At 35.9% G+C, this 13,557-nt stretch overlaps 1 protein-coding gene and 1 non-coding gene across 17 annotated transcripts in view; both read right to left on the minus strand.

Moving 5' to 3' along the window:
• Window positions 1–3,879: 3,879 nt before the first annotated feature.
• Window positions 3,880–3,952, minus strand: TRNAW-CCA (transfer RNA tryptophan (anticodon CCA)). Its single transcript has one exon. It is a non-coding gene; the product is annotated as a tRNA-Trp (tRNA).
• A 3,187-nt stretch (window positions 3,953–7,139) lies between these two features.
• Window positions 7,140–13,557, minus strand: part of CCDC18 (coiled-coil domain containing 18) — a 107,193-nt gene continuing 100,775 nt past the window's right edge. For 15 of the 16 annotated variants that reach the window (XR_014052573.1, XM_081486297.1, XM_081486287.1 and 12 more), the window contains 2 exons: window positions 13,323–13,373; window positions 7,140–7,455 (listed from right to left, as the gene is read on the minus strand). Coding sequence is in view for 15 of the 16 variants with exons in the window: in XM_081486297.1 (XP_081342423.1) it covers window positions 13,359–13,373 (15 nt within the window). In the remaining variant the exon portion in view is untranslated. The remainder of the gene's footprint in view (window positions 7,456–13,322; window positions 13,374–13,557) is intronic. The other variant, XM_081486288.1, reaches the window with a different exon arrangement.

Consider the following 13,557-nt stretch of genomic DNA (forward strand, 5'->3'; position numbering starts at 1 on the left):
GGCAGGAGGATACAGCTAGTCCTTGTTATTGCATTTTGACCAAAGGCAGAAATGCAGTTTGCTTAGTTTTTAGGATTAAGTATCTATGTTTATGAATAAGGCTAGCTTATAATATCCCTTTCTTGTACTTTCTTTGTGAAGTGTTGGTATCTTATGGAAGTTTTGATAAATTTATGTTATTTTCCTAAGAATCTCTACTTTTAGATTATGCTTAAAGCAAATTTAAAATTATTCTTAAAGTTTTAATATCCTATTAAATTTTTAATGTCTGCAGCATGTGTAGGTACATTCCCTCTTTCATTACAATTACTGCTAATTACTGGCTTCTTTTTCACTTGATCAGCTCACCAGATATTTCTCAAGTATACCAGTCTTTTGAAAAAACAACTTTTGGCTTTTTATATTCTATCTTATACTTGCTTTTTATTTCATTCGTTTTCCATACCATTATCATCTTTTTTATATTAATTTTGCTCTTTATTTTAAAACTTCTAGATAGATGTTTAATTCCCTTTTAGTCTGTCTTTTTAAAAAAAATATATCTCTTGGTGGCTAGAATAGACTTCTCTAAATACTGTTTTAGCTGTACTCACACAAGCTTTGAAACACAGTACTATACTATACTTCAGTTCAAAACATTTACAATTTTTCCATTATTCCTTTTTTGACTTATGAGTTAATCAGAAATGTGTTTTTTACTTTCAAACATACAAGGATTTTCTATGTATCTTTTTTATTATTTATTTCTAACTTAAAAGTGTTTTATGGTCAATCTCATAGTTCTGTCCACTTAGAAGACTTCCCCTCAACATTGTTATAGTTTAGCATCATTCCCTATTTTGGCTCATGCAACAAATGGAGTCAATTCCTCTTTAATCCAAGTCTAAGCTTTTCCTTCCTCCATCAGCCATCTTACAGACCACCCCCCCAATAAAGCCATGTAGGTGTGAGCTAAAGGAGACATCTTACTGTAATAGAGATGGTGACATGGGGGTCTAGGCTCCCTTTTTCATGTACCCTATTTGTGTCTTCCAAACTCCCCAAGTTTGGTCTCTGAATTATCATTTTCATTGTTTAATAGATTCCTACTACATTAGCTCATAATGGAAGCTCTTGTAGCAGTTACTTGATGTCTCATGCACATGTGCTCAATAACATGTCAGGAGATGCTTTTCAAAAAGCATATAATTCTCTGCTGCAAAAAGTATGACCCTGCTCCAGAACCCTAGGGATTTGTGCTATAGCTCTCTCATTAAAGCTTGTGAGAGATTCCTCTTAATGTTTTCATCTACCATGGATCCTCTACTACCAAGGGATCTGCCAAATTATATGATCTGAGGAGCAGAGCAACTTGCATTGCAGCGTGGACCTACCATAGAATCATCCTCACTAAAATCTGACAACCTTCTAAATTTCAAATTAAATGGTTTGGAGCAGTATATACTGTTTCCAAAATTCAAATAGATCCATCAAGTGTTGTGTCCCCTAGTATGGAGTACCTGGTGTAATAACTTGCTCTTTACTTAGAAGGGTTGTTTCATCAATTCCTAGATCACCAGAATCTCAAAGATGTCAATGATGTGGCAGGTGTCTGAATCTTTACAGACTTATCTTTCACTCTCTGGCAAGTATGTATCCCACTAGAGTTTCAAGAATATTTGTCATTTCCTGCTTGCCAAGTCTGACTAGTATGTCATTATATACTAAATATAAAGAATCATGCACCAGCGAAATGGTTTTATGGACTATCAAGACAATCAAGGTCCCTGCAGATTATTTTGACAAATTTCAGGAGCATTAATGTAGACTCAAGAAAGCTTGTATGTACTACTGACATGACTATTTTTTTTAATTGAAGAACAGCTGATTTACAATGGTGTATTAATTTCCGCTGTACAGAAAAGTAATTCAGTTATACATAAATGTATATATTCTTTTTCATATACTTTTCCATTATGGTTTATTATAGGATATTGAATATATTTCCTTGTGCTATACAGTAGGACCTTACTGTTTATCTATATTACATACAGTATTTTATATCTGCTAATCCCAAACTCCTAATTTATCCTACCCCACACCCTTGGTAACCATAAGTTTGTTTTCTAAGTCTGTGAATCTGTTTCTGTTTCATAAATAAGTTCATTTGTGTCATATTTTAGATTACATATATAAGTGCTATCATAAGGTATTTGTCTTTTTATGACTTACTTCACTTAGTACGATAATGTCTAGGTCCATCCATGATACTGCAAATGGCATTATTTCATGTTTTTTTATGACCCAGTAGTAGTTCATCATGTGTATATACCACATCTTCTTTATCCATTCATCTGTTGATGGACATTTAGGTTGCTTCCATGTCTCAGTTATTGTAAATAGTACTGTTTTGAACATTGGGGTGCATCTATCTTTTCAAATTAAGAGTTTTATCAGGAAATCCCAGGAGTGGGATTGCTGGATCATATGGCAATTCAATTTTTAGTTTTTTAAGGAACTTCCATAGTATTTTCCCTTGAACATAGTAGCTGCACCAATTTACATCCCACCAACAGTGTACGCAGGTTCTCTTTTCTCCACACCCTCTCCAGCATTTGTTATTTGCAGACATTTTAGTAATGCTCATTCTGACTGGTGGGAGGTGGTACCATATTGTAGTTTTGATTTGCCTTTTTCTAACAATTAGCAATGTTCAGCATCTTTTCATGTACCTCTTGGGCATCTGTATGTCTTCTTTGGAGTAATGTCTATTTAGGTCTTCCGCCGAGTTTTTTGAATGGGTTGCTTCTTTGTTGGAGAAGGCAATGGCACCCCACTCCAGTACTCTTGCCTGGGAAGCCCCATGGACGGAGGAGCCTGGTAGGCTGCAGCCCATGGGGTTGCAAAGAGTCAGACACGACTCAGCGACTTCACTTTCACTTTTCCCTTTCATGCACTGGAGAAGGAAATGGCAACCCACTCCAACATTCTTGCCTGGAGAATCCCAGGGACGAAGGAGCCTGGTGGGCTGCCGTCTATGGGGTCGCACAGAGTCGGACACAACTGAAGCGACTTAGCAGCAGCAGCAGCAGCAGCAGCAGCAGCATCTTCTTTGTTATTGGGTTATATGAGCCATATGTACACTTTATAAATTAAGCCCTTGTCAGTTGCTTCATTTGCAAATATTTTCTCCCAGTCCGTAGTTTGTCTTTTCATTTAATTTATGGTTTCCTTTGCTGTGCAAAAGTGTATAAGCTTGATTAGATCCCATTTATATTTGCTTTTACTTCTACTGCCTTGGGAGACTGACCTAAGGAAACATTGGTACAATTTATTGATGACCCTACTATTTAAAAGCAACTTGCTTTTGATCTTTTACTTATGAGAATTGATAGAATGGTTTTGAAGATTAATAGCTGAATATGAAGTGCCAGGCTATGTTGATCTCTAAATAAAGATACCACATCTGGCATAGCAGCCATTTGTTTAACTTTAGTCAAAAACCATCTTCTACAACTCACCTGGGATCACTCAAGTGAAGTGAATAAAAATATAATGCATCCTTTAAATTGTTCATGTTGGCACTAATCTCAGTAATTCCACCTAGGTTGCAGTATCACTTCTGACTTACTGTTGGCTGGAAAAGAAGTACAAAGGTTTCTAACTGAACTTTACCATGGTGGTAAAGTTACCTTGGTGGTTTTTGGTCAACTGCTAAGTATATGCATCCCAATTGTGTATACAGGGGCCAGAAAGTGAAAGTGAAAGTGAAAGTGAAGTCGCTCAGTCGTGTCCGACTCTTTGCGACCCCATGGACTGTAGCCTACCAGGCTCCTCCGTCCATGGGATTCTCCAGGCAAGAATACTGGAGTGGGTTACCATTTCCTTCTCCAGGGGATCTTCCCAACCCAGGGATTGAACCCAGGTCTCCTGCATTGGAGGCAGACGCTTTTAACCTCTGAGCCACCAGGGAAGTACAGGGGCCAGAGAAATAACCAAAAGGTGGATTTGTAGATCCTTGGACCCACTATGAGTATGCTTGGGTCAGGGCTCCATTTATCACCTGGCTTTCATGAGCCTCTACTTCAACTGAGGAGCTAGTGATGACATTTGGATCTCTAGTAATGTTAGTTCATATCCTGTATCTAACAACCCTAGAAAGGTCTGACTGCAAGCAAATAAAAGTATTTTAAAATGTTGGCATTCAGTCTCACAAAACTGTTATTATATCTTCATAATTTTTAGAGCTTTCCATGCCTCTTGGGTTATACCATTTGTGGATTCATAAGATGATGCCACAATTTTCTCCTAATTTTTGAAATTTTTTTCATAAATTTGAAGGTGCATTTAAAAAAAAAAAAATTTTTTTTTTTTTTTTTTTTTGAGGCCGTAACACACGACTTGTGGGATCTTAGTTCCCTGATCAAGAATCAAACCCTGGCCCATGGCAGTGAAAAGTCTGCATCCTAACCACTGGACCACCAGGGAATTCCCTGAGGGTACATTTCTGACCATGCCTAGCAGGCCTAGATTTTACTAACTTCAAGCAGATATGCTCAATTCTTTCATCATTTTTCAAATCCATTAACTGTCAATCAGAATAAAAGTAGCAGTTCCCTATACTGTTTATAGCATTATCCTGATATTCAGCCTATTTTTTAGTCAACTGCTGTTTTTAGCAGAATAGAATGTCCACTAGCTGACTGGAGAGCTGAAATCATCCTTCACTACAGCACCACGTCTTTGTGCCAATTTCCTGATCAGCAGTCCACAAGTAGTTGGTATGGCCTATAGTATCTTCCACAGTTAAATCACTTATGTTTTCTTTAATCCTCACTTAATTGTGTGCCCTCATGCTTCCTCTCAGGTTTCATTCAGTACAACTTCTAAAGCTACATTTATTTCTGTACAACTATACCTGAACAAGGGATTAAATAATCACCCATTCATGTATTTCACAGATGAGTCTTAGCCCAGCAATCCTCGGTGAAATTTCTTAGTACAAACTATTCCCTTAAACATTTCAAAAATTTCCTTAGTAACAAAAATAGGTCCCCAGAATCTTAGGCTCTCAGAATGCCTCATACCCAATTTCTCTCATCTTCCTAATTCTCCGCAGCCCTGCAACATATCAGTAGGTACAAGAACAAAAGCAGACATTTATTGAATTACACATTTTAGTAAACTTATCACACTTTGTTTACCAATTTTATTAATCTGCTAAGTAAATTTCAAGCTTTGGTAGAGGCAATGGTATATTTTATATGACACAGCATAAAATGAAACTTTTTAAAATATTTTCATTACTGTATCTATACTTTTTCATTTTGATTAAGTATCTTCCTTATATAATGTTTGTTTTCTTTCAAGCAAGCCCTAGTTTCTTTTAGATGTGAGCTTGTGTCCATGTTGATTTTCAATACTTGGTTAAATAACTGGAGCCACTTATGATAGGAGTGTTTGAAATAATGAGGTAGAGTAGGTCATAGCTTGACCTAATTTACGTAGGCTACCCACTCCTGTTTACTTGGGCTTTTCTTCCCTGGTGGCTCAGACAGTAAAGAATCCGCCTGCAATGTGGGAGATGTGGGTTCAATCCCTGGGTTGGGAAGATCCCCTGGAGGAGGGCATGGCAACCCACTCCAGTGTTCTTGCCTGGAGAATACCCATGGACAGAGGAGCCTGGCAGGCTACAGTCCATGGGGTCACAAAGAGTCAGACATGACTGAGCAACTAAGCACAGCACAATTTACACTGCCCTAATTCTAAGATTTTTCAGTACTCCCTCACCTTTAAATTATACTTCGCTTTTATCCTACAGTTGTTTTGCCAATCCATTAAGTACAATATTTGGTGCCCCCTTGCTCTTAAAAATCTCCTCTTGAGAAAGGCCAGATTTAAGGACAATACCCCTCTTCTCTGTCAACAAAAAGTTGTTTTATTTGTCCTAAGTCTATACTGTGTTCACTGTTCACACTGTGTTCACATATTAAAAAAAAAAATACACTTTTTTTTAACATGTATAGCAAGCTGTAAGGCTTTATCTTCAGACAGTGAACTGACCCCTCAAAAGAGACCCATGTTATGGTATTCCCTCATAAAGCTACTGTGGCTAATAGCTCCATACTCAGCTTTGTAGATAACAAAATCTATTCATTTAGAAAAACTGATACATGGCAATCATTCATAGAAGACTGATATTTAACCTAAATGATAATTTATAAATGAAATTTACTAGACAGTCATACTGGCACACTATCATAGTCTCATCTTACTAATAAAAAGCTTGTGAGAAGCAAATGTATACTTATACGGTTACATGGTAACAATGGAATCCAAACAAAGTAGAATTAACTGGACGTCTACTGAAAACAAAATAATATGGTCTCATCCATTATGCATGCAACTTTTGAATAGTTTTAAAATAAATCAAATGTTTGCTATGGCCAACCAGGATACTTATCCTGTTAGCTTTGCCTCTCTGGCTAAGGTGACACCTGACAGCTAGAATGAATTTAAAGGATATAAAGCATTCATGGGAGGTTCTGGGATACGTCTGGGAAATAACCAAAAAAGCTGGATCTCTTGCAGGCACATGAGAAGGGAGGGAAAATGAAACAGAAACAGCAATTTAATGAACTCTTTCAAGAATATGGGCCATGTAAGTACATTATGGAATCGTAGCTAGACTGAGGATGTGAGATTGAGGAAAAGATTTTTCTTTTTTAGGTTAGGTGAGACTTGGATATGTTTAATGTTGATGGCGAAAAAAATTAACAGTTGACAAGAGAGATGAGAAGAAATTATTGATGAAGGGGATAAGTCCCTGAGGATACAGAGAGGGATTCAAAATAAAGGTAAACAGATTACCTAGAGGGAAACCTAAACTTCACTCAGGTGAACAAGAAGTAAACCGAGTGCAGATTAAGTTTGTAAATGCAGGGGCAGGAAATTGTAGAATTCTCTGATGGCTGCCATTCTTTCTTTGGAGGAGGAGGTAAAGTCACCTGCAAAATATGTATCTGTGTGTGGCAGTCATGATAGACTTAGGAGTAGTGAAGATTTGATCCATATGGAGATAAAGATTAATACAAAGAATCTTTAGGCAATGGCATAAAATTAGGATAAAGCTACTTTACAAAGAGATCCTCAATACTCAGTGGCTTCAAAAAGAATTTTATTTCTCTCTTATGTAATAATCCAAGGAGAATGCTCAAGGTCACATAGGCACCCAGGTTCTTTCTATTTCGTTTTTCTGCCATCTCCTATGGTGTTTTCCTCATCTACATGATTGAAGTTGGGTTGCAGGCAATTCCAGCTTAAGAGAAAGGAAAAGACCTTGGAGGAGCACATATATAATATTTTAATGCCCAGGCCTGAAGTTATACACATTTCTGCTTGTAGCCGTCTGATGAGAACTGAGTCACTGAAGAGGCTGGGAAATACAGTGTCTGGCCACTGGGCCCAGCTAAAACTCTGTAATTACAGAAAAAGGAAAAGGACCAATTTTGGTGAAATATTAGTAGTCTTCTCCACAGCATGGTTGTACGCTTTTCTCAAACAATATATAACAACTTAAATATAGGGAAAAAAAGGACAGTTAATGAATTGAGTAAAGCTTTTCCATGTAACTAAAAAACTAAAAATTTCAGGATAATGGCAAGGGAGTGATTTGAAGTGATAGACCATTGTAATACCTAGGTTAAATGAGAAAATGAATAATAACAGCAGATAATAGGATTTACTGATCACTTACTATTGCCAGGTATTATTCTAAGTGCTCTAAGCATATTTGACTTAATACTGATAATAACCATTTAAGGTATGTGCCATTATCCTATTTTATTACTGAGGAAACAAAGGCACAGAAAGATTAAATAACTCGCCCAATGTGACACAGTAAACTGGTGGCAAAGCCACTGGTTCAGAAGTAATCTGGTTCCAGAGCCCACACTCTTGACCTCAATATTATACTGCCTCAATGATAGCAGTTATTGTCTATTGGGAACTTACTCTATTCAGGTAGTATACTAGTATTTCATGTGTGTTATCTAAATTTATCCTCGCCATAAGCTTCTAAGGTAGCTATTGCCTCTATTTTACGTTTAAGGAGACTAAAGTTCAGTAAGTCAATAACTAGCTCAAGGTCATCTGCTTTTAAAAGTGAAGAAACCAGGATCAAATCCAGATCTATACGATCTCAAAGCCTGTTTCTCCTTATTCTAAATATCTAAATTTTTATTATTGATATAGAACTCATGAACAATTAAGCCAGATATTGTAAGCATGTAAGTCAATGAATTTTATCAAATGTACATACCTGTGCTGTGTAACAAACAACTTAATCAAGATAGAACATTTCTATTATCCTAGGAAATTTCCTCTATCCCTTTTCTATTCAATTTCCTGCCCCTGAGAGATAAGCATTATTTTGATTTTTATTATATGTTGGTTTTATTTGTTCTTAAAAGTCATATAAAGAGAGTCATATAGTATTTAGTTTTATGCATAGCTTTTTTCATTCAATATGTTTTTGAGATTTATCTATGTTATCCTGTATAACAAGAGTTTATTCTTCTAATAGTATTTAAATGTATGAATGTATCAAGTTGCCTATTCATTCTTATATTCATGGACTATAGTTTTTCTAGTTTTTGGCTACAAACAAGAAAAGATACTATGAACATTAATGTACAAGTCTTTTGGTGGACAAATATTTTCATTTCATTTCCCTAAATACCCAAGAATGGTATTGCTGGATCATACAATAGATGTAAGCAGAAATTAAAATGAACTGCCAAAGAATTTTCCAAAGTGATTCTAGATATTCCACATCACTTTGCGTTATCAGTCATTTTAATATTAGCTATTCTTTTTTGTTGTTCATTTGTTAATACTAGCTATTCTAATGGGTAGCCTGTTGTGGTTTTATTTTCATTGTCTTAATGACTGAAGATGTTGAATACTTTTAAATATTCACATGCCCATTCACATATATTATTCTGTGAAGTATCTAAGTCTTTTACTTATTTTCAAATTGGGATTAAATTTTTTAAAATTTATATACATTTAAAAAATTTTTTTGAGTACAAGTTTTATGTCTCATATATTTATAGCTCTTGTTCTGTAGTATGCATCTTCATTTTAAAAAATAATTTATTTCATTAAAGTGGGCTTTAGCTGTGCAGGCTTTTCTCTAGTTGTGTCAAGTGGGGGTTATTTTCTAGTTGCACTGAATGGCATTCTCATTGTGGTGGCTTCTCTTGCGAGTATGGGCTATGGGGAGCATGGGCTTCAGTAGTTGCGGCACATGGGCTCAGTAGTTGTAGCTCCCAGGCTCTACAGCACAGGCTCAACAGTTGTGGCACATGGGCTTAGTTGCTTCACAGCATGTGGGATCTTCCTAGATTAAGGATCAAATCCGTGTCTCCTGCATTGGCAGGTAGATTCTTCAGCACTGAGCCACCAACGAAGCTTTCATTTTCTTAATGGTGAGAGATTTGAAAGAAGTTTTTAATTTTGATCAACTAATTTATTAATTTTTATAACTAGTGCTTTTTGGGTCCTAAGAAATCTCTACATACTTCAGAGTCATGAGGCTATTCTGTTTCTTCTAGAATTTTTTTAGTTTTAGCTTTTATATTTAGGTCTATGAGCCACCCTAACTTAATTTTAAAAATATGAGGTAGAGGTTGAGATTATTTTTTCCCCTTTGGTTTCTCTAAAAATTCCATCATTATCTGTTGAGGACTTTCCTCACAAAATTGAATTACTTTGGCACCTTGCTGAAAAATCAATTAAATATATACCTTTACATACTGTATAAGTAAATATATATTAAATCATATAAATATATAAGTACATAATCTGTTCTGTTCCACTGATACATTTATGAGCTCATTTTTGGATCTACTGAATTGTAATTTTATAATAATTCTTGAAATTAGGTAGCACAGTGTAAGTCTTCCAACCCTGTTCTTTTTCAAGATTATTTGTCTACTCTAAGTCCTTAACATTTCCAATTAACTGTTAGAATCAGCTTGTTGACTTCTTTAAAGAAAAAAAAAAAACCTATTGGAATTCTGTTTGGGTCTGCATTGAATCTATACATTAATCAGTTTGGGAGAGAACTAACATCTTAGCAATAATTAACACCAAGCCTGTGATACATATTCTCTTATTTCTTTAAATCTTTGTCTTAGCAATGTTTTGAACTTTTTAATATACAGGTTTCATGTCTCACATTAAATTTTTTCCTCAGTACTTTATGTTACTAATTGTTGATATGAAAAAATTTTAGTGATTTGAATAGAAAATCAAACCAGACACAGCATTCCCTTAAGCCAAAGCCTAATCAAGGCCCTGTGCTGTGCTGTGCTTAGTCGCTCAGCCACGTCCAACTCTTAATCAAAGCCCTAATGCTCTTCAATTCTGTAGAGACTGAGAGGTGAGGAAGCTGCAGAAAAAAAGTTTGAAGCCAGCAGAGGCTGCTTCATGAGGTTAAGGAAAGATGCCACCTCCCCACATCAAATTACAAACTGAAGCAGCAAGTGCTGATGTATAACAGAAGCTGCAGCAAGTCATTTAGTTAAGAAGATCTAGTTAATATAATTAATGAAAGTGGCTACACTAAACAACAGACTTTCAACATAGACCAAATGGCCTTCTATTGAAAGAAGATACCATTCAGGTCTTTCATAGATAGATAGGAGAAGTCAATATCTGGCTTCAAAGCTGCAAAGATTGGCTCACTTTCTGTCAGGGGCTAATGCAGATGGTGACTTGAAGCCAATGCTCATTTTCCATTCTGAAAATCCCACAGCCCTTAAAAATTATGCTAAATCTACTCTGCCTGTGCTCTGTAAATGCAAAAATAAATCCTGGATGGCAATACATCTGTCTACAACATGGTTTACTGAATATCTGAATCCAACCGTTGTGACCTACTGCTCAGAAAAAAAGATTTCTTTCAAAATACTACTGCTCATTTACAAAGGACTTGGCCACTAAGAGCTTGGATGAAGATGTACAACTAGATTAATGTTGTCTTTATGGCTGTTTAACACAACATCCATTCTGTAGCCCATAGATCAAGGAGCAATTTCTACTTTCAACGAGTTATTACTTGAGAAATAAATTTTTCTAAGGCTATAGCTGAGTGATTCCTCTGATGAATCTAAGCAAAGTAAATTGAAAATCTTCCAGAATGGATTCACTATGCTAGATGCCATTAAGAACATTACTGATTCAAAATATCATTACTAAGTCAAAATATCAACATTCACAGGAATTTGGAAGAAGTTAATCCCAACCCTCCTGGATGACTTGGAGGTGTTTAAGACTTTAGGAAGGAAGCAGCAAAAGAACTAGAATTAGAAGTGGAGCCTGAAGTATGTCAAGGCTGTATATTGTCACCCTGCTTATTTAACTTATATGCAGATTACATCATGCAAAATGCCAGGCTGGATGAAGCACAAGTTGGAATTAAGATTGCCAGGAGAAATATCAATAACCTCAGATATGCAGATGACACCACCCTTATGGCAGAAAGCAAAGAACTAAAGAGCCTCTTGATGAAAGTGAGAGGAAAGTGAAAAAGCTGGCTTAAACCTCAACATTCAGAAAACTAAGATCATGGCACCTGGTCCTATCACTTCATGGCAAATAGATGGGGAAACAGTGGAAACAATGACAGACTTTATTTTCTTGGGCTCCAAAATCACTGCAGATGGTGACTGCAGCCATGAAATTAAAAGACACTTGCTCCTTGGAAGAAAAGCTATGACCAACCTAGACAGCATATTAAAAAGCAGAGACATTACTTTGCCAACAAAGGTCCATCTAGTCAAAGCTATGGTTTTTCCAGTAGTCATGTATGGATGTGAGAGTTGGACCATAAAGAAAGCTGAGCGCTGAAGAATTGATGCTTTTGAACTGTGATGTTGGAGAAGACTCTTGAGAGTCCCTTGGACTGCAATGAGATCCAACCAGTCAATCCTGAAGGAAATCAGTCTTGAACATTTATTGGAAGGACTAATGCTGAAGCTGAAGCTCCAATACTCTGGCCACCTGATGCGAAGAACTGACTCCTTGGAAAAGACCCTGATGCTAGGAAAGATTGAAGGCGGGAGGAGAAGGGGATGACAGAAGATGAGATGGTTGGATGGTATCACCGACTCGATGGACATGAGTTTGAGCAAGCTCCACGAGCTGGTGATGGACATGGAAGCCTGAGGTGCTGTAGTCCATGGGGTCGCAGAGTCGGACACGACTGAGCCACTGAACCGAACTGAAGTTTTGACAGAACTGCCACAATCTCAAGATGAAAGAATGGTTACTTCTTATGGATGAGCAAAGCGAGTTTCTTGGAATAGAATCTACTCCTGGTGAAGATGCTGTAAAGCTTGTTGAAATGACAACAAAGGACTTAGAATATTACATAAACTTAGCTGATAAAGTGGGATTTGAGAGAATTGAGTCCAGTTCTGAAAGAAGTCCTACTGTTGGTAATGTTATCAAACAGTATTGTATGTTACAGAGAACTGTTTGTTAAAGAGCGAGTCAATCAATGTGACAATCTTCATTGTTGTCTTATTTCAAGAAATTGCCACAGCCACCCCCAACCTTCAGCAACCAAGAGAGAGGCAAGATCCTTCACCAGAAAAAAGATTATGACTTGCTGAAGGCTCAGGTAATGGTTAGCATTTTTTCAGTAATAAAGCATTTTAAAATTAAAGCATGTATATTGATTTTTTTAGATATAATGCTACACAGACTAACATACATAGTTATATAAACATAACAAATTATGTTTGTTTACTGTGATGTGTTCACTGCTTTATTGCAGTGGTCTGGAACTGAAGCTGCAATATCTCTGAGGTATGCCTGTTATCTCTACTTTACAAGATTGTTATGTGGATTAAATGAGTCAACAAATATGAAGAGCCTAAAATAGAGCCTGATAAGTGGTAAACGTTTAACAAAAGTTAGCCATTATTAGTACAATTATGAACTTGTGACAGAATGAGCTCTAAATTCATATTACTTCTTTTAAAAATAAAGTATCACTAGAAAAATGAGCAAATAATATGGTAGTCTGATTGAAAATATAAGTTATTCAATGCACTGATGCATTTTAATAATGATTTCTAAGTAAAAGATAAAGAAAAGCAAAGTTCAAACCAGAATAATTAATAAATTGAATTAATTTTCACAAAAAGTATAAGTAAGCTTTAAAAGAAAGAACTTTAAAAATCTTAAAATATAAAATTTATTTAAAAGCAATAAAATAGCAGTTTATATGAAGTAGGAACTACATATAATAAGTAAATACTACACAGTACCAAAAATTCCACTTTTCATCACATCAACATCTTCAACTATAAATTTTCTCCCTGGAATAATGCAAAATAATAGATTATTATTTGAAATCATGATTTAACATTAAAAATCCACTATAATAATCAGAAGCATAATTTAAAACAAGAGTGGAGAATATTTAGTCAACTGAAAAACAAGAATCAGAAAGTCAGTAATGGATTGCATGGATGTAAAAAGCAAATAATTCTGGTTGGGGGG

The sequence above is a fragment of the Giraffa tippelskirchi genome, chromosome 5 (assembly GCF_054371585.1).
Source record: "Giraffa tippelskirchi isolate mGirTip1 chromosome 5, T2T-mGirTip1v1.2.pri, whole genome shotgun sequence".
NCBI classification, from domain to species: Eukaryota; Metazoa; Chordata; class Mammalia; order Artiodactyla; family Giraffidae; genus Giraffa; species Giraffa tippelskirchi.